Raw genomic sequence first — 24,380 nt, forward strand, 5'->3', positions numbered from 1 at the left:
ACGAAATCTGGGAAGATAAAATCCTAGAGCTGGAAAGTCACTTAGGGGTGGCTACTACCTGACCGCCCAGAGCCACCAGAGGTCAGGACCGTCATCCCAGTCTAAAATCCCCATCACTCTCAGGAATATGACAAGCATCCCAACTTTCCATGGTCAGGTGGTCACTCCATCTCTCCTCCCTAAGAGCTTTAGCCTGCCTTCTGTCCCGGGAGGAGGGTATTTATTTTTTCTTTTTTTTTTCCATATAAGGTATTTTATTTTTTCCGTTACATGTAAAGATAGTTCTCAACTTTGGTTTATACAAGCTTTACAATTTCAGATTTTTCTCCCTCCCTCCCCTCGCTCCCCCCTCCCCTAAACAGCAGGTAATCTGATATAGGTTATATCTATATATCTATATACATATACATATATATATATACGCACATACATATATCCATAATAACATTAATCCTATTTCTGCATTAATCCTGTTATAAGAGAAAAAATCAGGGCAGTAATGCAAAACCTCAAAATAGAAAAAAAAACCAACAGCACCCCAAACAATAGAAATAGTATGGTTCAATCAGCATCTATACTCCACAGTTCTTTTTTTTTTTTTCTTGGATTTGGAGATCCTCTTCTATCATGAGTTCCCTGGAATTCTTCTGTACCATTGCATTGGTGAGAAGAATATAGTCCATCACAGTAGATCAACACTCAATGTTGATGATACTGTGTACAATGTTCTTCTGGTTCTGCTCATCTCACTCATCATCAGCTCACATAAGACCCTCCAGGTTTCTCTGAACTCCTCCTGCTCATCATTTCTTACAGCACAATAGTATTCCATTGTATTCATATACCACAACTTGTCCAGACATTCCCCAATTGATGGGCACCCCCTCAACTTCCAATTCCTTGCTACCACGTAAAGAGCAGCTATAAATATTTTTGTACATGTGGGTCCCTTTCCCCCGAGGAGGGTATTTCTAAGACATCTTTGACTTCCCACTCAGTCACTTTAATTCTAATCGCACGGTGTAACAAGAGTGTAATTCTTTATTGAGGAAAACCTAAGAACCCCCACTTTTCCCCTCTGACACACCCCTCCCCTGCAGCATCACCCCTCCCTTCTCTAGGCACAAAGCCCCCAGTTGTGTCAGCTGAGGCCCTCGACCATCCTCTCAGACCCTGATGTTGGGAACGTTTGAAGGCAAAAGGAAAGGGGAAGGCCGAGGATGAGATGAAGAGATGGTGTCAGGGAAGCACCGAGCACCGACTTGGAGAAATAGCGGAGAATGGAAGGGCCTGGCTCCCTCCTCTCTCTAGTTCTTCCCCCACAACAGCTGCCTGATACCCTTAAGGCCAGGTCTGACCAGGTCACTGCCCTCGTCCAAAGGCTCCCATGATGATTTGAAAAGTCGATTGAAGAAAAGGGTGAAGGAGGAAGATTTTCAGTTGACAAACCTATTATTTTGTTGTTTTTGGTTTTTTGGTGAGGCAATTGGGGTTAAGTGACTTGCCCAGGGTCACACAGCTAGTGAATGTCAAGTGTCTGAGGCTGGATTTGAAGTCAGGTCCTCCTGACTCCAGGGCCGGTGCTCTATCCACTGCAGCGGCCCCTAGCGGCCCCTGACAAACCTATTATTTGACCGGCCGATCCGAGGTCGCGGTGGTCCTGGGTGGACGTGGTGGTCGCGGCCGTGGAATGGGCAGAGGAGATGGTTTTTGATTCTCTTAGAGGGGCAGCTAGGTGGCGCAGTGGCTAGAGCACCGGCCCTGAATTCAGGAGGACCTGAGTTCAAATTCGACGTCAGACACTTGATACTTACTAGCTGTGTGACCCTGGGCAAGTCACTTAACCCCAATTTCCACTCTCGTGGAAAGAGAGGATTTTACAGGCAAAGTGGAAGCGATAGATCTGGTCGGAAGCACGAGGACAAGCGGAGGAAGCGGCTCACATAAACTGGGGAACTGTCAAAGATGAGGTGCCAGGGGCCCCCAGTACATTCAGAAACAAATGTCTTAGAATTGCAGTGACTTGGAGCAAACCCCTGTGACGGAGGAGACACCTGAAGGAGAAGAGCACCCAGTGGCTGATACAGAAAATAAAGAAAACGAAGTCAAGGAGGTGAAGGAGGATAGCACGAAAGAAATGGCCTTGGATGAGTGGAAGGACCAGGCAAAAGTAGGATTGAATATCCACAAACCCACTGAGGGTGCCCATGGGCAGTGGAAGAAGGGATACGTGTGGCACAAGTCCGAGAGCCAGGAGGCTCACACGGAAGAATCTGTGATGGATCATCACTTCCGTAAGCCCGCCAATGATATTACATCCCAGTGGGAGATAGTTTGAGAGACCTTGATCCCCCGGGACCTGGCGGCAGAGGAGGGAAAAGCGGACGAGGACGTGGTGGGCGGCCCAACCGAGGAAGCAGAACCGACAAGTCAAGTGGTAGATGACCTAGAGGCTCTCCCAGCTCTGGCCTGAACTTGATGTCTTTTGTGGACCCTCCTCCACCACTGAGGCTTGCATGCTTAACGATCCTAAACGACTAAGAAAAGTTTTTAAAAGACTGTCATTCATACCATTCATGCTAAAGACTGAATTTTATCTGTTTTGAAAATAAACTTCCCTCGCTACACAGAAGCAACAATATGGTAGACAGCATTGTATTTAGAAATGTAATGGCAGCAGGGACGTTTTCATAATTTTTAGAGATTATGCATTCTTCATGGATACTTTTTTGTATTGCTGCTTGAAAATATGCGTTTCCAATTGAGGGGCTGCCCATCCGTTGGGGAATGGCTGAACAAGTTGTGGTATATGAATGTAATGGAATTCTATTGTGCTGTAAGAAACGATGAGCAGGAGGAGTTCAGAGAAACCTGGAGGGACTTGCATGAACTGATGATGAGTGAGATGAGCAGAACCAGAAGAACATTGTACACAGTATCATTGACATTATGTGTTGATCAACTGTGATAGACTAGATTCTTCTCACCAATACAATGGTACAAGAAAGTTCCATGATGGAAAAGACTCTCCAAATCCAGAAAAAAAAAAAAGGAACTGTGGAGTAAGGATGCTGATTGAACCATACTATTTCTTTTGTTTTTGATACTGTTGTTTTTCTTTTTTGAGGTTTTTCCTTTTTGCTCTGATTCTTCTCTTATAACATGACTAATGCAGAAATATGTTTGATGTTATTATGTGTGTGTGTGTGTGTGTGTGTGTGTGTGTGTGTGTGTGTGTGTATAAAACCTGTATCAGATTACCTGCTGTCTAGGGGAGGGGGGAGGGAGGGGAGGGAGGGAGAAAAATTGGAAATTGGAAATCTTATAAAAACAAATGTTGGGGGCAGCTAGGTGGTGCAGTGAATAGAGTACCGGCCCTGAAGTCAGGAGTATCTGAGTTCAAATCCAGCCTCAGACACTTAACACTTACTAGCTGTGTGACCGTGGGCAAGTCACTTAACCCCAATTGCCCCACTAAAAAAAACAAAAACAAAAAACAAATGTTAAAAATTATCTCTGCATGTAACTGGAAAATAATAAAATACTTTTATTTAAAAAAAATTTAACTTTGAAAACTTGAAGAAAAAAAAAGAAAATATGCGTTTCCAGACTTGAAATATAGGTGTGAACAGTGTGTACCAGTTTAAAAAAAGGAAACAGACCTAGTAGCAGTATTTCTGGGTCAAAGGATATAGGTAGTTTAAAAATTCTTTGGGCATAATTGCTCTCCAAAATGGTTGGATCAGGTCACAATTACACCAACGATGAATTAATGTCCCAGTTTTTTTACATTCCCAACATTTATTACTTTCCCCTTCTATCATTTTAGCCCATCTGGTAGATGTAAAATGATATTTTAAGATTGTTTTAATTTGCATTTCACAACTAACAATATTTAGGGCATTTTTTTCATATGACTATAAATTGTTTTGATGTCTTCATTGGAAATCTGCCTGTTTATATCCTTTGACCATTTATTATTGGGGAATGACTCATGTTCCTACAGATTTGACAAAGTTCTTAATATATTTTAGATGGGACCTTTATCTGAGAAACTATAACCCCCTCCCCATTTTCTGTTTTCCTTCCAATTTTGGCTATATTTGTTTGATTTGTGCAAAAACTTTTAAATTTAATCTAATTAAAATTATCCATTTTATAAGTAACTTTGCTCTTTATCTCTTCTTTATTGATAAACTGCCTATCCATAAGTCTGATAAGTAATATGTTCCATGTTCTAATTTTCTTGTAAAATCTCTATCCATTTTGACCTTATCTTGGTAGATGGTGTAAGATATTGGTCTGTGCCCAGTTTCTGCCATACTGCTTTCGGGTTTTCCCAACAATTTTTACCCAATAGTGAATTCTTATCCCCAAATCTTGTCTTTACATTTGTCAAATATAAGGTTATTATGTTGACTTGCTACTGTGAATTGTATCTCTAATCCATTGATCTATCTTTCTGTTTCTTGGCCAGTATCAGTATCTTCATTTTGAAGAGGACCAGTGACATGGGCGATGTCTTGACTTGCATTGGATTGAAGTGAGGCAGAGCTGCACAAAGTATCTGCCTCACTCTCTCTCAGAACCATCAAAGTCCAGGGGCAGGACAACAGTCAGGAGGACTGGTGATGGCCCAGGATGCAGTGGACAAGCCTGGTGTCTTCAATTTCTGACCAAGCTCCAAGGGCTCTAGAGCACCTGCTGCAGCTGCTTTCAAGGCCTTTGGCACCAATTGTTCTTGTCCACCCATTCCCATGCTTGGGGTAGACATTCACCCTCCTGATCCACCTCGGTTACCATCCACCTGGTTTTAGTCCAGCTGCCAAGATGGAAGTGGCCACCCACCTGCCCCTCGCTGGTCTATCCCTCTGCCCGCACCACTGCAATAAGGGCAGGGAGTGCTTGTGTCCAAGAGGGCTAAAGAAACCAGTGGGGGCACCTCTGGGTTGCCTTCCTTTGGTCATAGCCAGGTCCCATCTCAAAGGCGGTGGTCAGAACTGAATATAGTATCCCAACTGTGTTGGGGCATGGCAGGCCAGGCAGCAGGGACCACTCCCTCCCCCTCCCATATTTGCTTGTTCCAGACCCCAGGGTTCAGAGGTGGGAAGGCCCACCTACTGCAGCACCATGTCTGTGGACCACCCCGTTAGCTCCTTAGCATAGGAACCTGGAAAGGACTTTGAAGGGCATTTCACAAGAGCCGCTAGGGGGCGCCACAGTGCAGGGAGCGCCGGGCCTGAAGTCAGGGAGACTCATCTCTGTGAGTTCAAATCCAGCCTCAGACACTTCGTAGCTGGGTGACCCTGGGTAAGTCACTTAATCACTCTCTGCCTCAGTTTCCTCATCTATAAAATGAGCTGGAGAAGGAAATGGTCACCACTTCACTATCTCTGCCAAGAAACCCCCAAATGAGGGCATGAAGAGTTGGACACAAGTGAATAACAACCACCTCATTTTGCAGATGGGATCCTAAGAGCTAGAAACTTCCCCAGGGTCACACAGGTAGTCAGGGATAGGACCTAGAAGAGGAATTGGGCCCTTGGACTCAAATCTGTGTTTTCACGTTGTCTCCTATTTCCTTTGGGCTGGTGGGCAGAGGGGAGCCTGGAAGTGCTGGTGAACCCCAGGCCCAAACTGCCCACCCGTCCCCAAGGTTCTGTCCAGTAGGAGTGGAGAGGGTAGGGCCTGGGCTGGCCAGGCACAATCTCTCTGCCCAGTTATAACAGCGGCCTCATCCTAGAGGCTGGGTGGGAGAAAGGTCTGGGGAATGCCCAGGAAAGGCCTGGCCTCCCAAGGCATGTGAGAGCCAGTTCCACCTTCCCCTCCCTGGGGGAGCCACAGAGACACATAGAGAATGTTCCCCAAGCTCTTTGACCTTCTTCATCTTCCCTTAGTCAGGGGCCCAGAGCAGCCAGGCTAACTGCCCATTCCTGTGTGGAGGGCCCCAGAGAGAGCTCAGGCTGCAGGCGCTGAGAAGCAATATCAGGCCCTTACTGGGCTGCCGGTGGCCAAAGGGCAGGGCCCAGTGTTGCAGCCCTTCAGACAGGGGAGCAGGGGCCTCGCTCCCAGCACACCAGCATATGAGCAGTCTGAGCTGCTTCCCACCCTAGAACTGCCCACTCTGGCCTGATGTGGCTCCCACATCCTTGTGCCTTCCCAACTTGGGGACACTCACCCACCCAACCATCCTTGACGGATTGGTTTTTATTTTGTCTTGAACTTGAGAAACACCAACCAACCTAATGAGTTTGCAGAAAGAAGTAGAGAGAGCAATGGATCTGAACCCAGGAAGGGGGCTGGGGGCTAAAGGACATAACTCATTCTCAGCTAGTACCATCCCTGTCCTGCTTCTCTGGGCCCCTCCTACTTTCTTCTGGGTGTGTTTTCAGTGTTTCTCGATGGTTTTCCTTTTTGGGGCGTATCCCCTGCCCAGGCTCGCTCTCCCAACCCCCACTCTGACTCACAAGTTTGGTTCTCAGAGCAGAAGGACCACTTCTCCTCTCTGGGTGCCATCATTGGGTAACTGAGGTTGGGCTCACCAAGTCTATCATTTGCCAGGTTGTAGCCAGTGTGCTGCTCCAGAAGAAGCAGCTGGGTGGTCCAGTGGATAGAGCAGTAGACCTGGAGTCAGGAGCACCTGACTCAACTATGGTCTTCGACTCTCCTAACTGTGTGGCCCTGGATGAGTCAATTAGTCTCTGTCTCAGTTTCCTCGGCTCTAAAATGGGAATGATTACAGCGCCTCTTTCCCAGGGTTATTGTGAAGGTTAAATGAGGTAATATTTATAAAGCACTTAGTGCGGAACTGGCACTTAATACATACTTATTTCCTTGCAATATAAATGAACAAGCTGATACCAACTAGCTTTTTCAAAAGATTATTTTGTTTAAAATATTTTTTTCCAATTACATGTAAAGATATTTTTTGAGTTCCACATTTTTCTCCCTCTCTTCCTTCCCTCCCCCCTCCCAAGGCCAGCAAGCAGTCTGATATAGGTTATACATTACCATTGTGCTAACCCTATTTCCACATTTCAACTAGCTTTTATGAAGTGATATTCACTGAGAAGGCACAGCAAAGAAAGAAGTACCAAAACAGCCCAAGCCAGTGGCACACTGTCCTATAGAGAGAAAGCCTCCATACTCATCTGCACCTGACCCAAGAGTATGCTCTTCATCCTGCACACATACAAGGTCCATGGAGAAGGTGGGCTCAACCTTGCGTGGAGAGAATGTGAGGGGCTGAAGGGTATCTCATAATGCCTGGCCCTGGAAATCTATTTCTCCCTTCAAGAAGTCCCTGCCAAGGGGGCAGCTAGATGGCACAGTGGATTAAAGCACTGGCCCTGGATTCAGGAGGACCGGAGTTCAAATCCGACCTCAGACACTTGGCACTTACTAGCTGTGTTACCCTGGGCAAGTCACTTAACCCCCATTGCCCTGCCAAAAAAAAAAAAAAGAAGTCCCTGCCAAGAGGGGTGGAGCCAATATGGCGGAAGAAAGGCTATAACTCTCCCAGCTCCAGAAAACTTGTCCACATACCTCCAAAAATAATGCCATAAGCCAACTCTTGGAGCAGCATAACCCACATAAGAACAGGGTGAGACTCTTTTCCAGCCAAAGATGGTTTAATTGGGTGACTGGGATCACCTGCTGTTTGGGCTGAGAGAGGAGCTCAGCACCGAGCAGGACCAGCCTCCAGCAGGTAGTGCCTCCAGAGCCCAGGAATCTTCAGCTGCTTCTTCTGAAGCTTGGATCAAGGACCTGTGAGGGGGTCCAGTGGTTGGGGGAAATAGCTGCGGTCTCTGCTGGAATTGGGGGGGGGTGCCCACATTCTGAACCAGCAAGTAAACTCTAAGGACAGCCACCTAGTGGAGGAGGGGCACAGGCATGCCAAGCTTCTGACCATAGATAATCAGATGTCAATCAGACTTCTGTTTCCAGGTCAAAGAGAAAGAGTTCATGGTTACTCACAGGCCAGGCAGGCTGAGAAGAAGCCCAGTCACCCCCTGGGCCATGCTGTAGCTCGGAACAGTGTGTCCTAGAAGCAATGCTACACTTTAAGAAGGAGTTAAAAGCCAAGAAATAAATAATCAAAATGAATAGGCAAAAAAACCAGCAGACCATCAAAAGCTTCTTTGGGGGAAAGTTAAACCAGAATACAGCCTCAGAAGAAGATAATAACAAAGTTCAAGCTCCTGTATCCAAAGCTTCCCCCAAAAATATGAATTGGTCTCAGGCCATGGAAGCACTCAAAAAGGATTTTGATGAGAAAGTAGGAGAGATAGAAGGAAAATTTAGAGAGATGGAAGAAAGAATGGAGAAAGGGAAGTGAGAGCGATGCAGGAGAGTCATGAGAAAAAAGCAACAGCTTAAAAAGCCAAATGGAAGAGGAGATACAAAAGCTCTCTGAAGAAAATAATTGCCTAAGAACAAATGGAAGCTAGTGACTTTATGAGAAACCAAAACACAGTAAAGCAAATCCAAATGAATAAAAAAATAGAGGGCAATGTGAAATATCTTCTTGGAAAAACTGCTGACCTGGAAAATAGAGCCAGGAGAAATAATTTGAAAATTATTGGTCTACCTGAAAACCATGATCAAGGAAAGAGCTTAGACATCATATTCCAAGAAATTATCAGAGAAAACTGCCCTGATATTCTAGAAGCAGAAGGTAAAATAGAAATTGAAAGACTCCACCAATCACATCCTGAAAGAGATCCCAAAAAGAAAACTTCCAGGAATATTATAGCCAAATTCCAGAGATCCCAGGTCAAGGGGAAAATATTGCAAGCAGCTAGAAAGAAGGAATTCAAATACTGTTGAGCCACAGTCAGGATAACACAAGATCTAGTAGCTTCTACACTAAAGGACTGGAGAGCATTGAATATGATATTCCAGAGGGCAAAGGAACTGGGACTACAAACTAAAATCACATACCCAGCAAAACTGAGTATAATCTTTCAGAGGAAAAAGTGGGACTTTTAAAAAAAGGACTTTCAAGCATTTGTGATGAAAAGACCTGAACTGCATAGAAAATTTGACTTTCAAATACAAGACCCTAGAGAAGCATAAAGAGGTAAACAGGAAAAAGAAATCATGAGGGATATTTAAAGGATAAACTGTTTACATTCTTACAAGAGAAGATAATACTTCCAACTCATGAGAACTTTCTCAGTATAGGGAAACTGAAAGGAATATACTTAGACAGAGGGTACAGGTGTGAAATGAATAGGAAGGGATGATATCTGTAAAGCATTTATCCTTGTTTTTTATAGGGCAGGCAGGGTGAGGTGGCTTATATCTGGGGCTGGATTTGGGCTTGGGGCCTCCTGGGTCCAGGGCTGGTGCTTTGTCTACTGTGTCACCTAGCTGATCCATGATGACATCTTTAAAATAAATTTAAGGGGTAAGAGGAATGCACTGGAAGAAGAGGAAAGGGAGAGGTGGAAGGGCGTAAATTAGCTCATATAAAAGAAACAAGAAAAAAACTTATGGAGTGGAGGGGAAGATAGGGAAGGAGCAGGGGAGTGAGTGAGCCTTACTTTCATTAGAGTTGGCTCAAAGAGGGAATAACAAGAACACTCAAGTGGGTGTAGTAATATATTTTGCCCTGAGGGAAAGTGGGAGGGGCAGGAGAAAAGGGGGGGAGAGGTAAAGGAAGGGAGGGCAAATTGGAGGAGGGGGCAGTAAATAGCAAAACACTTTTGAGGAGGGATAGCAATAGTAACTGTGAAAGAAATGATGAACAGGATGCTATCAGAAGGATGTATGAAAAATGCAAACCATCAACAGAGGAAGAACTAATGGTATTTGAATACAGATTGAAGTATAATTTTATTTGGAAGGAGGAGGAGGAGGAGGAGGAGGAGGAGAAGGAGAAGGAGAAGGAGAAGGAGAAGGAGAAGGAGAAGGAGAAGGAGAAGGAGAAGGAGAAGGAGAAGGAGAAGGAGGAGAAGGAGGAGGAGAAGAAGAAGAAGAAGAAGAAGAAGAAGAAGAAGAAGAAGAAGAAGAAGAAGAAGAAGAAGAAGAAGAAGAAGAAGAAGAAGAAGAAGAAGAAGAAGAAGAAGTCTCTGCCAAGTTTGGGTGCTGGCAATGGCCAAGGCACTCTTGCTCTTTGCAGGATGAGATAGCTCTGCTGATGGGTCAATCTGTTGGCCTGGGACCTCCTCAGCCTCAGCTCTTCCTGCTGCCTGCTCCAGTGGCTGAGGTTCTTTCAGTCTTTGAAGCTCTCAAGGGCAGAAGCTGATAAACTCCACCGCCTCATATCAAAAAAGCCACAGCAAACAGGACCCATGTGCTGGCTGAAGGGGAGATAGAGCAGGCTGCCCTTCTACCACCGGGCAGTCCACAGGATCCTCCCCATCTGAAACCATCACCATGGGGAGGAAACCCATCACCTGAGGGAACCTTTTGTAGCCACACGCAGCTATTGTTCCCCAAGACCTCACTCATTAGCCTGGGAGCAGGCAGAAAACAGCGTTTTTGTCCCTGCTCTCCATAACCCACCAGGAAGGGCCAATCCATGCAGTCAGGGAGGATTGGGCCCTGGCTGGAGTGTCCTTCCTCACATGGCCGCCCCCCTCATCCTGCACCCCCCCCCCATTAAAACTCTCCTTTGCAAGGAAACACGGCCAGATATTGACTGAGTGGGTGCGTGGATTCCTTGTGCTCCTGGAGTCTGTCCTCCCTCTGCGGACCTGGGGCATCCTGCCCGGTCATTGTGCTGAGGACAGTTCTTAATCTTTCAAAGTTGTTTGCCCTTATAATGTGGTTGTGATTGTGTCTGATGTTCTCCTGGCCCAGCTCACAGTTCTGCCAGCTTCTCAGAACCCATCCCTTTCGTTATTCCTTATGACACAATAATATCCCATCCTACTCAACTAAGTGGCAGGAAAAGTACCTACTTCTGTGAGTAAGTGGAGTTTCTTCACCTGGGACTCCCCTATGCCAACAAACTCAAGGTCTGGTCCCTAGCCCCACATTCGAACATCATGTTTATTTGCTTACCCATCCCCCAATTGAGGGTAACTCCTGCTTTTCTGCCTCCACATAATGTGGTGCTACAAATATTTTTGTAGATGGGGTCCCTTCACCCTTTTAATAAGATTTGCCTTGAAATCACTGGCATGGGGTCTACACAGCCTGGTAACATGTGAAGGGTACTTTCAGACTGCCTTCCAGAATGGTGGGACCACCTCACCAGCCCAGTGCGCTCCGTCTCCTCTCCAGAGCCCCTGCAAAAACCAATGTTTTGCTTTTGGGTCCCTACTGTTATGGGGGAAATTGGTGGGGGTTTAGGTAGGGGTAGTGGTTTTTAGGACTTCCTCTTTAAAGAATTACACCCTCTTGCACAAAAATCCAATTAGAATAAAATAATAGTTTATTTAGGTGCTAGAGAAAGGAAACCAAGAGAGGTCCTTGGACTTCTCATGGGGAGAAGGCATGGCACAAAAGCGTGGTTCTCTGAAATACAAGCAGGAGATTGGCAGATCCTTTTATAGAGGACCATGGTGGTCTGATGAGGTGATCATCTGACTGTGGAAAGTTCCCCTATTGGGTGGTGGGTTGGAAGCAGTCTGGCATGGGGCAGTTGTTCTGTCCCCTCAAGCCACTTTGGAAACAGCCAGGGTTATATCCTCAAAGGATGGGGGAAACTGGAATGAAGGGTGATGGTCCTGGAGTTATCTCAGTCCAGATCTGGTGCTGCTTATCTCTTTAGGTGTGTCTGTCCTTTGGTTTAGTTTCTCAAGGAGAAGTTTCCTTGATTTTCCCTAGAAAACTTCTGAGGTGCCCCAGGCCCATAATACTACTGCCCACCAGAAATCCTGGCAGTGCCACCTCCAAGTACTTTTCATTTGGCCAGACCATTTCTGGAGCCATGGGCTCCCAATGGGAGGCCACCTTCACCTGTTAGCCAGACTTCAACTCACTTTTTTTCCTTCCTTCTTCCTTCTTTCCTTCCTCCCTTCTTCCTCCTTCCTTTCCTCCTTCCCTCCCTTTCTTCCTTCCTTCTGTCACAGAGGAAAGAGGTGAGGGTCCTTAGGTATTCCTCTGTAAAGAATGATGCCAACCAATTAGAATTAAAATGGTCTTTTATTTGGAGCTAGAGAGAGTCAAAGACTTCATCCTCCTCCCAGAACACTAACTGACTTTCCTGCTGGAGAATTTTATCTCCCCTGACTTCTTAGGTGTGTCAGTCCTGATATCTAGTTGGTCAATCTAAAATTTAATAGTCCCTTGATTCCTTGAAATGTCGGTCCTGTTATCTGGTCATCTTTGGTTTTGCTTCTCACAGGTGAAACTTCTTTTGACTTATCCTAAGTCCATGTCCCTCCCTCTCTCCCTTCCTTCCTTCCTCCCTTCATTCCTTCCTTCCTCCCTTCCTCCCTTCTCATTCTCCCTCCCTTCCCTCCTTCCTACCTGCCTCCCTCCCTCCCTCTCTCCATCCCTCTGATATGGGTCTGGCCTAACTCAGGTTTTCTCCTTGAGAAGCTAAACTGAAGGATGGACACACCTGAGAAGTATGAGGAGATGATAGCTCCTGAAGTCAGGACCACCACCCCTCGTTCAAGCCTCTTCCACCTCACCTGGAGATAAGCCCATTGGGCATGATTGCTACCTGAGCTGTGGCAGGGGTCAGAGATTCCAACTTTCCCCATCCCCAAAGGGAACTTTGCATTGTCAGGTGGTCACCTCATCTACCTTCTATACAAGCTTTGACCTTTCTTCTGTTGGAGGACAAAGGTGACTTAGAGAATCATGTCTCTAAGCTGCCTCCTCTCTTCTTAAGGAGAAGTCTTTGATTTCCTCTTGGTCACTTTCTGTAAGTGCCCAAATAAAAGAACATTTTACTCCAATCGGATTTTGTGCAAAAGGGTGTAATTCTTTAAAGAGGAATACTGAGGACTCCTACCACCTTTTTCCCCCTTGACACCTCCCTTCCTACCTCCCTCCTTCCTTCCTTTCTCCCTCCTTCCTCCCTGCCTCCCTCCCTCCCTTCCTTCCTTCCTTCCTTCCTTCCTTCCTTCCTTCCTTCCTTCCTTCCTTCCTTCCTTCCTTCCTTCCTTCCTCCCTCCCTCCTCCCTTCCTGTCATATATACATTTTTTTGCCTAGAGAGCTGGTTGTTAAACATTGCTGATCTGGCTGTCAGTGAAGCCCAGAGAGAGAGACAAGGACCACATGTTCCTGCCGTGTTACCTAGTGGTAGAAACATTATCAAGGAATGATTCTTCCTGAGGTCTGCTTTTCAGAGCTCCTTGGGGCTAAGGGTCAGAACTGGGAATCACTGGAGTGTTGAGGACTGACAAGCAGGTGAAGGTGGCTCCAGCAATGGTTTGGCCGTAACTGGAAGTGGCCAAGCTCACCAGCTACCAGAAATAAGGAAGGGAGGGGACTTAGCCTGTTCCCCAAGAGTGACTAAGTAGCTGCTTTGATGTGGCCTTGCTGAGTGTGGCTCAGCTCTGGGCTGTGTCTGGGCCATGGCAGCAGGGTGTGGGATTCTCAGCGAGCTCAGCCCGCTGGCCTCACATCACTCTTGTGGTCCCAGGCATTTCTTCAAGCCTGGAGTCTGCACTCAGACTCCTCCTCCCATTGCTGCTCCAAGGCTCCAGTGAGCTCCTTGGTATACAGTGCTCTGCACACCTTAGCATGCTCTCTGCGAACAGCAGCTGTCCTTCTGTGCCGTGGCTGGGTGTCTGCCCATCTCAGCCTTTTAGAACCAAAAGTCTGAGCACTGGAAGGGAGCTTGGAATATAGGCCAACCCTCTCGTTGTGCAGCTGGGGAAACTGAGGCCTTGAGATGGGGACTAAGCTGCTCGAGGGCAGCCAGCATCAGGACTAGAGCTCTGATGGCCTATCCTAGGGTAGGATGGTCTAGGTTTGGGGCTGGGACTGGATGAGTCAAGGAAAGACCATTGGATTGGACATGCTAAGACCACGGTTCAGATCCCAGCTCTTTGACTTCTCTTGGGGGCCCTTCACAAGCTTCTTAGGGCCTGTGCCCTAAGGGGGAGGAAGTTGGGTTCTCCCAATGAGCTCCTTTAGGGGAGAGGAAGGCCAGATGAGGGAGAGAGGCTGGAGCCGGCTCTGAAGGGCTGACTGACTTGAGGAGGCAGAGGGAAAGGGGACTACAGTGTTAGGGGGAGGGGGAGGCAGGGGAAGCCCGGGGACAGAACTGACTCCGGCAGGCTGGGAGGGAAGCTCCCTAGGAGCAAGGGCTAGGTCACACTGTGGAGGGAAAGTCTGAGTGGGCAGTGGGTGGCAAACCATTATTGGATGCGAACAGTGAGATGGCTCAGTGGAACTGAGGTGTCAGGAAAAGGAATGTGTGCAATTGGGAGAAGAGGCTGGAGGGAGAGAACAGTGAAGAGGAGGCTGTTCACTGTCCAGCTGTGACCTGTGGGGGGCAGAGCCTATAAACGGGGTGGAAAATGGGAGACATCAGAGGCCAACAGTGCAGGACTCAGGGACACAGTGGGGACGGGCAACAGAGGGGAAGGAGGGAAAGACAGGCAGACGTCACAGCATTCAAGTGTCGGGGAGTCAGGAGCTCAGAATTCTGACCACTGTAGGACATGAAGCAGGTCCCTACCCTGCTGGCTGCCTCATTTTCCCTATCTGTAAAACAAGGGCATTGCACTCGGTCCCTGAGACCCCCAGCTTGGCCATTCATTCTGGCCATTCTCTCATTCCAAGGTGCCAAGACCCTAAGCTTTCAAACCTGGGAGTTAGAGACATTCCCAGAGGAAAAGAAAAAGATGGTGTTTGGAGCTTGGGCTTGGTACGTGCTGAGCTGGAGGTGGCAGCAGGAGAGAAGAGAGAGAGAAAAGACTGAGGGCTGAACCTGGGGAGACTCCCCAGGCTGGCCTGGGTTAGCTCCCACAACCCCAAGTGCACCCTCTCAGCCTCTCCTCTGCAGCCTCTGCACAGAGGGGATGGAGAACAGGGAACTTGTTTTCTGGGGAGGCCAAGGGCCTTCTGACTCCTCCTTCTGAGGAGCCAGGCTCCAGGGAGGGGTTAGTCGTTCCCATGGTGTCTCTATGTCCCCCCCAACCCAGTTCTAGCTTAGTGAGGCACCATCCAGTCACCTCCCTCTTACCCAGGGAGGGCCCCAGGGAAGCCTTCTGATTCATGCACAAAGGCCCCATCACACTGGGGGGGGGCGGCCCTCAGGGGCCTTGGGGCCAATGGCTTTGGTTTCTCCTTTCAGCCAGCAGCTGCCCTTGGGGACTTGTATCTTTGGAGTCCTTTTGTGGGATGTTATCTTCTCTAGGGGCTGCTATGGGCCTCAGTGAGGGCTCAGAATCAGGATGGAGACCCAAAAGGAAGGGGGAGGGACATGAGCAGGAGGTGGAGGGAGAGAGGGAGAGGGAGAAGGGGTGAGGGATGGAGGTGGGACAAAGGCACAAGGATGAAGCAGGTAGTAAACCCCTGGATGGGCGGGGCTCTAGGGGAGGGCCAGTGCTTCCGGCTTTTTCTCTTCTCTATAGCAGAAAAAAAAAAATGAGACCTTGAGAGAGCTGAAAACCCTTGTCGGGGCAGCTAGGTGGCGCAGTGGATAGAGCACCGGCCCTGGAGTCAGGAGTACCTGGGTTCAAATCCGGCCTCAGATGTTTAACACTTACTAGCTGTGTGACCCTGGGCAAGTCACTTAACCCCAATTGCCTCACTAAAAAAAAAAAAAATGAAAAAAAAAAATGAAAACCCTTGTCATCCAGCCCTAATAAAAGGTGACATTAATTTTGAGGCTATTGGAGTCAGGTAAAGGTAGTACAATGGGCAGAGCCACAGAGCCCCCCCACTCCATCTCAGCCATCTAGGGAAGAATCTGGTAGGAGGTTTCAGAAGTTAGTGGGGCATTGTGTGCCCTGCATTCCAAGGGAGAATAGCTTCAAGAAGAGATGAGTCAGGGGGCAGCTAGATGGCGCAGTGGATAGAGCACCGGCCCTGGAATCAGGAGGACCTGAGTTCAAATCCGACCTCAGACACTTGATACTAGCTGGGTGACCCTGGGCAAGTCACTTAACCCCCATTGCTCTGCAAAAAAGAAAAAAAAAAGAAAAAACAAGAAGAGTGAGTCAAGAGCTGCTGTGCTGGGAAGAAAGACGTGTCTGGCAATGATGGGGTTCACACCTCCCCTCTGTCTCTCCCCACTTCTGGCCTGAGTGATCCCAGACAAGAATCCCAGAGTCTCAGGGGCCCTGGTGACTCTCTCAGGCTCCAAGGGCCAGAACTTCTGTGCCACGAGAAGGCTGTCTTTGGCCCCGAGAGCCTTAGACATGAAATCATAGGCCCTTCCAAAAAAAGACCTTTCTTGAACTGGGGGTGATGAGTTTCCAGAAAAATCAGGGAGGGTAGAGACATCACAGCAGCTCGTAGGTGGTGGACTGGGGAGCAGGAGGGGGAGATCAGCCACCTTCTGGTGAGTGACCAGTTTCCTTTGAGTGGGAGGGCGGTGGTGAGGGAGCTTAGCAAATTACAGGAGGCTCAGGGCAGGCGCCAGTAAGGTGGAGGAGCTAGAGAGAAGCCTGTGGGCTTTAGAGAGGACTTCAAGTCCTTGCTGACCAATGAGTCATCAAGGATGATGTACCGGCCACAAGAGAGCAGCCTGAAAAGGCAGCTTCCAAGTAGAAGGTGATAGGTCCTCTGGAAAGTGCCTGGCCTGGCCAGCTTCACCTGGCTCTGGGGGCTATATTTCAGAAGAATGTTGGCTCAGTGCATAGTCAGGGAACCACTACCTTGGGCACTTACTGGGCTTAAAAGGCTTTCTGACCTACGAGCTGTGAATCATGTGACCTCTCTCCCAGCCTCAGTAGTCTTGTCTGTAAAATGGTGATAATAGCAAATCAAACGAGATCATCTAGGTAAAGCAGTTTAGAAAGCATCAGAGTAGTATTCCCTATTCTTCTTTTTTTTTTTGCAGGGCAGTGAGGGTTAAGTGACTTGCCCAGAGTCACACAGCTAGTAAGTGTCAAGTGTCTGAGGCTGGATTTGAACTCAGGTCCTCCTGAATCCAGGGCTGGAGCTTTATCCACTGCGCCACCTAGCTGCCCCTATTCCCTGTTATTCTTGTGAGAGTAAGCTGGGCGGCAGCAGAGGATGAGAGACCCTATCCCTGGCATGAGTGGAGGGTCCTTGAAGTGAGCCCTGGAGATCAGAAGGGAGGGGGCAGGGACAGGCAGGATCCCTGGCTTTGCACCCATTCTGTCGGTCTCGGGAGTGATGGAATGGGGGCAAATGGAACCACAAAGAGGCAGATGACTACTGCATTTTCTAAAAGTGGTCTGAGGATGCCCTGGGAGGTAGTGAGCTCCTGATCAATGGGAGGTCTTCAAACAGAAGCAGGAGCCTCACTTGTGGAAACCTTTCCAAATTACCTCTGCTGTTTTACATTCCCTGGTATTTATATTGTGCCAACCTGTTTATGCACCTGTTGTCTCACAGGTTTCCCCCCCACCCAGAGCAGGGCAGGCCAGCTTCTCTTTGTCTGGCACACAGTAGGCCTTAATCGGGGCTTTGGCACTGAGTGGTTGAGGGCTCCATCAGATGGGGGCTTTTCCAATCAGGTAAGACTTGGACTATCTAAGCCCCTAAGGTTCCCTCCTGGTCCAAGAGTCTATGGTTGCATGAAATTCCAGCAGGGTGTAGAGACCACTTCTTCGAGGAGACGGACACGCAGGAAAGGGAGAAGGGCACTCCGTCTCCGAGTCCCCCCCCCTTGGCAAGCCTGCCCTTCACAGCCCCTCTTTCCCCACTGTGTGGGTCCCAGACGCCAGGCAAAGGCCGCCCCCGCCCCGGGAGGGAAGGACAAACAGCTGGACAGATCTGGGGAGCCTCCCCAGTTAGACAATATAGAGTGTTTATTTCAGACAAACTCGCCACAGGCTGCCCGGAGCAGGCCAAATGGGCAGGACCTGGGGAGGTGGGAGAGCACCCGCCCTGAGTCCCCGGAGCCCACCCGCCCAGCATCACAAGGACAAACACACACACACACACACACACACACACCTCACATAAACGGTGGAGTTGAAGCTAATACTAGATTCCGCTGGGGAGGGGGGTGGGCAGCAGGAGGGGTGGGCGGGGCCTGGCCGGGAGGGGGAGGGGCAGGGGAGAAGCAGCTCTAGGCTACCTTAGATTTCAATCTAGTATTTCTAGTCTATCGGCATTATTGCATGTATACGCTTGTATAAAGTCAAAGTAAAGAGGAGACTCCGTGGGGAAGCGGGGCAGGGCCCCCGGGGAGCCGCGGGAGCTGGGGGGTGGGGCTGGGGGAGGTGGAGAGGGCGGAGGAGCCAGAGTTTGGAGGCCTCTCTCCTCCCTCCCGGGCGCTGTCCGAGGTACGCTAGGCCCCGCCCCCTCAGGACAGGGTGTCTCCAGGGCGGGCCTCGTGCTGACCGCCTCCTTGGGGCCAGACCGGCTTTGTACCGCCTGTTCGGTGTGGTGGGAAGGGGTGGGGTAGATCCCCGGCCAGCTGATTGGGGACGGGCTAGGGGTATGGGCTCGCCTCGCCTCCTGCCCCCGTCCCCATCCAGTCCGACCCCAACACCCAATCCCTGCTTTTCACCACGCGGGCCGCCCCGCCCCCCCCAACACAAGCATTTTGTTCCTGGGGGTGGCCGTGGGGGCTCTTTGCAGTCTCTGGGAGCAGGACACCGCAGGAATGGGAGGGAGCAGAGAGGAAGTGAAGCTATGGGACCCCTATGGGAGCTGGCTGGCCAGCCTCCTCCCCTCCCTCTCCCTCTCCTCAGCCCCCCTCTTGCTTCCTCTCCTCATCCTTCACTTCCAGGGTCTCCCTGTCTGTGCTTAGGGAGCTGAGGGCACCCTCTCTCCCTACTCTGCTTGCGCAGTCTCTGTTCTCTCCAGGCCGGCCATGTCCAGGCACCCTGCCCCCCAGTGGTGAATGCCCAGTCACCACCCCCGGCTGACCCTCTTCCCCCACCTTGCCCCTGGTCTCTCACTTAGGCTCCTCCTTGGTCTACTGACCACCCTCCTTTCCCCCAGCTCTGTCCAGCCTCTCTCGCCACTTCTATTGGCCCCTCTCCTTTGGCTCCCAGAATAAAGGTGGGACATGGGGATCTCTGGTAGGGGGCACCCTTTTGGGTGTCAGGAGTCTCTGGTCAGAGGTGTGAAGGGCAAGGGCTTCCAGAACTGGCAACAAATTAGCCCCTGACAGTTGCTTTGTCAGCCAAAGCCCTTTGGGGGGAAGGTCTTGAGAGGGTGGTAGGATGAGGTCAGGGTGGAACCAGGTTAGGGCTCCCCAAGCTCTGGACATTGGCCGAGGATTCCAGGAGCACAGACAAAGGGGCATCTCAAATGCCTGAAGACTCCAGGCCCCAGATATGGTTATTGTGGTGTCTACAGGGAAGGGCAGCGTGCCACGGACACACAGACACAGGGACGTGGACACATGCTCCCACAAACACAGGCACACAGACAGGCACATGGACCCAGAAGCTCGGCTGTACACACACAACACTGGGCAGGCCAGCTGTCACCTCCCTCCAGCCCCAACACCCTTCAGGGACAGAAAGCCTTCTAGCCCTTCCAAACCCCCATGGATGGGGAGTAGCAGAGCTATCTTCCCACCCATGGCACTTCCTGCTGTGGTCCGACTGGACTGTGACCTCTGCCACCACTAACAGGGCCAGCCCCTCTCCTTTCATTACCCCTGCAGGGGTGCAGACCACAGCATGGCTAGTCATGATCTGATGGGGTCCCTGGCAGAGAGGAGCAGCCCTGGGCCTTGTCCTGGAATCAATCAGAATTCCCTCCCTCCTTCCCACGAGGCTAAGGGGCTACCCCACATGGACTTTGAGCAGGGGGTCTGATTCAGTCTTTCTCTTCCCACTTCACAGGTGCTAGGACAAGTAGAGGACAGGTAGGAATTGGAGGCATGAGGAGGGAGAGGTAGGAGATAGCAGAGGAAATGAATATGTGGGGTGGAGAGCAGGCATGTGGGGCATGAAGCTGTGAGGAGGGACACACCCCAAAGAGGGGCTGCAAGGAGCAGTCATCTTCTTCTGCACCCCACCTCAGCAGGGCACCCCTTGAGCTGCCTCTTGGCCTACCTGCCTGCCTAGCCAGCCATTTATCCGTCTGTCTGTCTATAAGTATATATATAGATATATAGAGATATATATAATATGTATATATGTATAGTTACAGTAGAGAATCTCCCCATGCATGCACTGATTTCCAAAGGAGCTGTTCAAGGGGCTGCTCTGTCCCCCACATTCCCCCCTTCCCCGAGGGGCAGGACTATTTTTTCCGAGCCAAGAAAGCCACCCCCAAAATCACTGCCAGGGCACCCACAGCCACCCCGCCCGCCAGGAGCAGCGGTTTCAGGTTCTCAAAGGTGCCGCAGCCTCCAGCCGCTCCAGCCGCTCCCTCTTCCTCAGCACCGTCCGCAGGACCCTTTGGCTCAGAGCCAGCTGGGGCTCCTGGGTTGGGCTTCATGTTGCTATGGCTGTTGAGCAGGCCTGGGTCGGCAGCTGCTTGGGCCTTCCTGGGGGGCGCTGGAGGTGTGGAGGGCTGCTCCCTCTTCTCTGGAGCCTCCTTCTTCTCAGTCTTGGCTGAGGGGGCAGCAGGAGCTGTAGAGGGCTTGGACTCCGACTTGGGGCCACTGGCAGGCCTCCCTTTGGCCTCCATGTTGGGCTGGGCCTCACCGAGGACTGGGGATGGTCTGCAGGGGCAGGCCTGGAGGAGGACAGCTGTGGCTCAGTCAAGAGGGTCCCTGGTCATGGCACAGAACCTGGAGAAGAAGTAGGGAGTCAGTGCTAGACCCTCTGCACTCCCTCGCCATCTATGGATCCTGGCCTGGGGGCCCACAGTCTTCCCTGCCTCAGGGGAAGGTCTCCTCCCTCTAAGTGACTCGTCAGAGAGCAGGTCCCTTACCCTCTGGGCTTCCATTTCCCTGGAAGAAGGCCTTGTCCGAGAATCTGGCCGGCAGGAGAAGGGCAGCTGGGAACCTCCAAGGGAAGGAGCCCACTGGGGACGGCAGCCCCTCCTCATCGGCCTCCGCCCTCACTCTCCTTCTGTCCCAGGCAGATTGTTCCACTGCTCAGGGAGAATCTCGACGTTCTGGTTGGTCCCTCAGGCCCTAAGTACCAAGAGGCTCCCCACACTCCTATCCCTGAGTCAGCCATATTTATGGGAAGACTGAGGCTCTGCCCTCAGAAGCGAACACTCTTCAGTCATGGAACAGAGCAGCACAAGGGCTGCCATCCAGGCTGCAGGAGGGCAGAGGGCACTGTTGGCAAGGGATGGGGGCGGGGAGGAGGCCATGCAGAATGGGGCTGCTGTATGGCAGAAAGCTTCTTTGAGGTAGAAATGTCAGACATGATTGAGGGACTATGAGAAGAGCAGAGGCTGGAAGAGATGGTGTATGTGTGAGTGTACCTGTGCTCGTGTGCCTGTGTGCACATGTGTACCTGCACGTGTCTGTGTGTGTGCGTGCTCGTGTGCCTGTGTGCACGTGTGTGCACGTGTGCACCTGCATGTGTCTGTGTGTGTGCGTGCTCGTGTGCCTGTATGCACACGCGCACCTTCGTGTGTGCAGATGAGTGCATGGGTCGAGGACACAAGGCTTGAGGAGGGGGTGAGGCTTCTTACAACATGAAGGGCTCCTGGAGTTACAAGTTAAGAGGGGGTGTCCTGAGGGTAAGTGCTCCTCTTCAGGATAGCTGCTGAATCTCTGTCTCCCCTGCGTGCTCTCACACAGCACCACCCTATCCAGAGAGATTTACTGACTGAACACTCAGCAGAGCAGGCCCAACAGAGAGCACAATCCCATTTCACAGACGCAGTAGTAGTAGCCACTTTGGGAAGTGCCCTGCTCCGGCCTCAGGTGGCAGGGAGATGTGGACAAATGAGACTTTATAGCCCCACTTTGCACAAAGGGTGGGGGAGAAGTGAAGTTGCTCAATCGGTGCCTCTGCTCTAGTGCCTGTTCTGTGTGCATGGTGTGCTCAGAGTTGGGCACATCTCCTCTTAGGGCTGCCCCTCCTTCCTCCCCTGACCTAGCTTCACCTCTGAGGTCCTCCCTGTGCCTGCCCCCAGGAGAGCTATCACCACCAAGTGAGCAGCACCCCCTCCCCAGCTCCTCCCAGTCTGATGCCATGTAGATCAAGCCCCTGCAGGGAGGGACAGGGGCATGGGGGCAGCCTCAGGGACTGAGTGGTTTGTGAGGGTGGTTACAGGATCTGGAAGGGAATACCGGAGCAGTCATGGGCCCTGCCATCTGGGCCTGACCCGTGCAGCCAGAAAGACAAGAATAGAGGCACAGGGTTTGGGAGGAACCTGGAGCCCAGTACAGGGGCTGAGAGGAGCCAGAATCGAGTTGGCATCCTATGACAAAGCTACCTCAGAGGGTGACCTCAGCAGCCGGAGCTCTCCAATCTGCAGCTGGCTGAAGGGGTACACGCAGAAGCTGCCTGCCAGGCTGTGCCCTGAGCCCAGGCCCTCCCCAGCTCCCCTGCTTCTGTGCTGGGAGTCCCCCGGGGCCCAGTCTCTTCTCCTCAGCTCAGGGGACAGAGTGCACCTGCCTACATGCCATCTACCATAAGCCACGGCTGTGCCCTCCAGAGCCTTCTGAAGGTCACCTTGAAAGTCCAAGCGTAGGCTTAGACAGGGACATATCCCCTTTCCCTCCTCCCCCATTATTTAGAGTAGGGCGCCCTGAGCCTCTCCTCTTCCTCCTCCCCTAGAGGGCCCCTCCCTCTCTCCCCTGCACCCCATCAGCTCTGCATTGCACAGAGCCCAGGAGGGAAAAGCCTCACCAGAACTCCAGGTGAAGGGAAAGAGGAGGAGGAGGAAGGGGAGACCAAGAACCCCCCTCCCCGTCGTCCCCGGGCTATTTTTAACCTCAGAATGACGTCATTAAACACAGAGCACCACGCCCGCCCCTCCCCCAGAGGTCCTGCCCCTCCCCCCTAGCCTGAAGAGCCCTGCCGGGTTTGATTCTCCCGTCCTGTTCTCTCCCTCCACTACTGTGCTATGCAGATACAGCCAGCTTCGGCTGGGGTGGGGGGGTGGCTCATGAGGTCCAGTTGCCCTAGCCTGCTGCCTGAGGAGGAAGGAGGACCCCAGCCTCCAGCATCTCCCCTCTTCTTTTCTCATCCCAATGACCTTCAAGAAGGTGGTGCAGCCACTCAGCCCCCAAGAAGAGAAAACCCTTCTTTCTCTTGACCCATAAATCCTGTAGTTTCCTCCCTCCCCCCCACTCGCTGGATCCTAGGTCCCAGACACCAGTCCCCACTTCCTTCCATCCCCACCAAGCAGGATTGAAAAGTCAGCTAAGGAATAGGGTGCTTACCAGGAATTGTCCTGGGGTCAGACCCAGTCAGCCTGATCCTCTCCAACCTTCCTGGTTGCTACCAGTCTGCAAAGAGACAGGAGGGACGGGAGGAGGAGGAAGAGGATGGGGGCAGGGAAAAAGAATTTGGGAGTTTCCCACAATGCACCACTCCAGGGACCGGAGAGGGTGGATCTGGGCTGGGCCTTTGGTCCAATGGGAGGCTGGAGGTGGGCCTTCTACTTCCCCGCCCCTTAGACAAAGACAGCTCCACCCACCCCAAAAGCCCCTGTGAAGCTAGAACTTCAGGACTCCCTCAGCCCTGGTACCCCAAGCTCCAGCTCCGGCTCCAACACAGGCCCAAGACAAGCTCATTGGAGCCCTAGCCTCATCTGATGAGTTGTATATCTGTGTCTATCTCTATACACACATATATGGAGGAATATATGTGAAGATGTATGTCTGTGTGTCTATTCTAAGTATATGTAAAATGATATGTGTGTGCACAGAACAGACACACGTATGTGGTTACATGTATGGAACATACATGTGCATTGTGGAATGTGTATAAATGTGTTTGTGCACACATACATACAAATAAATCAATAAATGACTCCAGCTCGGGGCAGCTAGATGGCGCAGTGGTTAAAGCGCTGGCCCTGGAGTCAGGAAGACCTGAGTTCAAATCCAGCCTCAGACACTTAACACTTACTAGCTGTGTGACCCTGGGCAAGTCACTTAACCCCCATTGCCCCACAAAAACCAAACCAAAAAAAAAAAATGACTCCAGCTCCATTGTGAGCCAAACTCAATGCTAGGGGCCTCCTCGAAAAAGGTGCAGAGATGAACGAAGGGCAAGTTCTCATCTGAATCTGCTTCTCAGGCCAGAGAAGGAAGGAAGACTTGGGGCCGTGGTGGCAAATAATCAGAGCAGGAAGGGGGCATTGGGAGACACGTGGATATCTTAGAGCACTCAGTAAAGGAACAAAGTCCTGAACAGCCTGGCCCCCATTAGAAGACAGGGAACAGAGGGACCCCAGAGTTCAAAAGAAGGGTAGATTAGACTCCTTTGCCCCCCAT

General features: G+C 50.7%; 1 protein-coding gene and 1 pseudogene across 1 annotated transcript; one reads left to right on the forward strand and one right to left on the reverse strand.

Moving 5' to 3' along the window:
• Positions 1-1,397: 1,397 nt before the first annotated feature.
• LOC122730935 lies at positions 1,398-2,473 on the forward strand (annotated as a pseudogene).
• A 15,358-nt stretch (positions 2,474-17,831) lies between these two features.
• CEND1 (cell cycle exit and neuronal differentiation 1) lies at positions 17,832-23,478 on the reverse strand. Its single transcript, XM_043972027.1, has 2 exons — positions 23,322-23,478; positions 17,832-20,759 (listed from the first exon to the last, which is right to left on the reverse strand). Exon 2 carries the CDS (start codon positions 20,654-20,656, stop codon positions 20,267-20,269), a length of 390 nt encoding a protein of 129 aa, XP_043827962.1. The 5' UTR covers positions 20,657-20,759; positions 23,322-23,478; the 3' UTR covers positions 17,832-20,266.
• Between the last annotated feature and the right edge of the window lie 902 nt (positions 23,479-24,380).

The sequence above is a fragment of the Dromiciops gliroides genome, chromosome 6 (assembly GCF_019393635.1).
Source record: "Dromiciops gliroides isolate mDroGli1 chromosome 6, mDroGli1.pri, whole genome shotgun sequence".
Classification (NCBI taxonomy): Eukaryota; Metazoa; Chordata; class Mammalia; order Microbiotheria; family Microbiotheriidae; genus Dromiciops; species Dromiciops gliroides.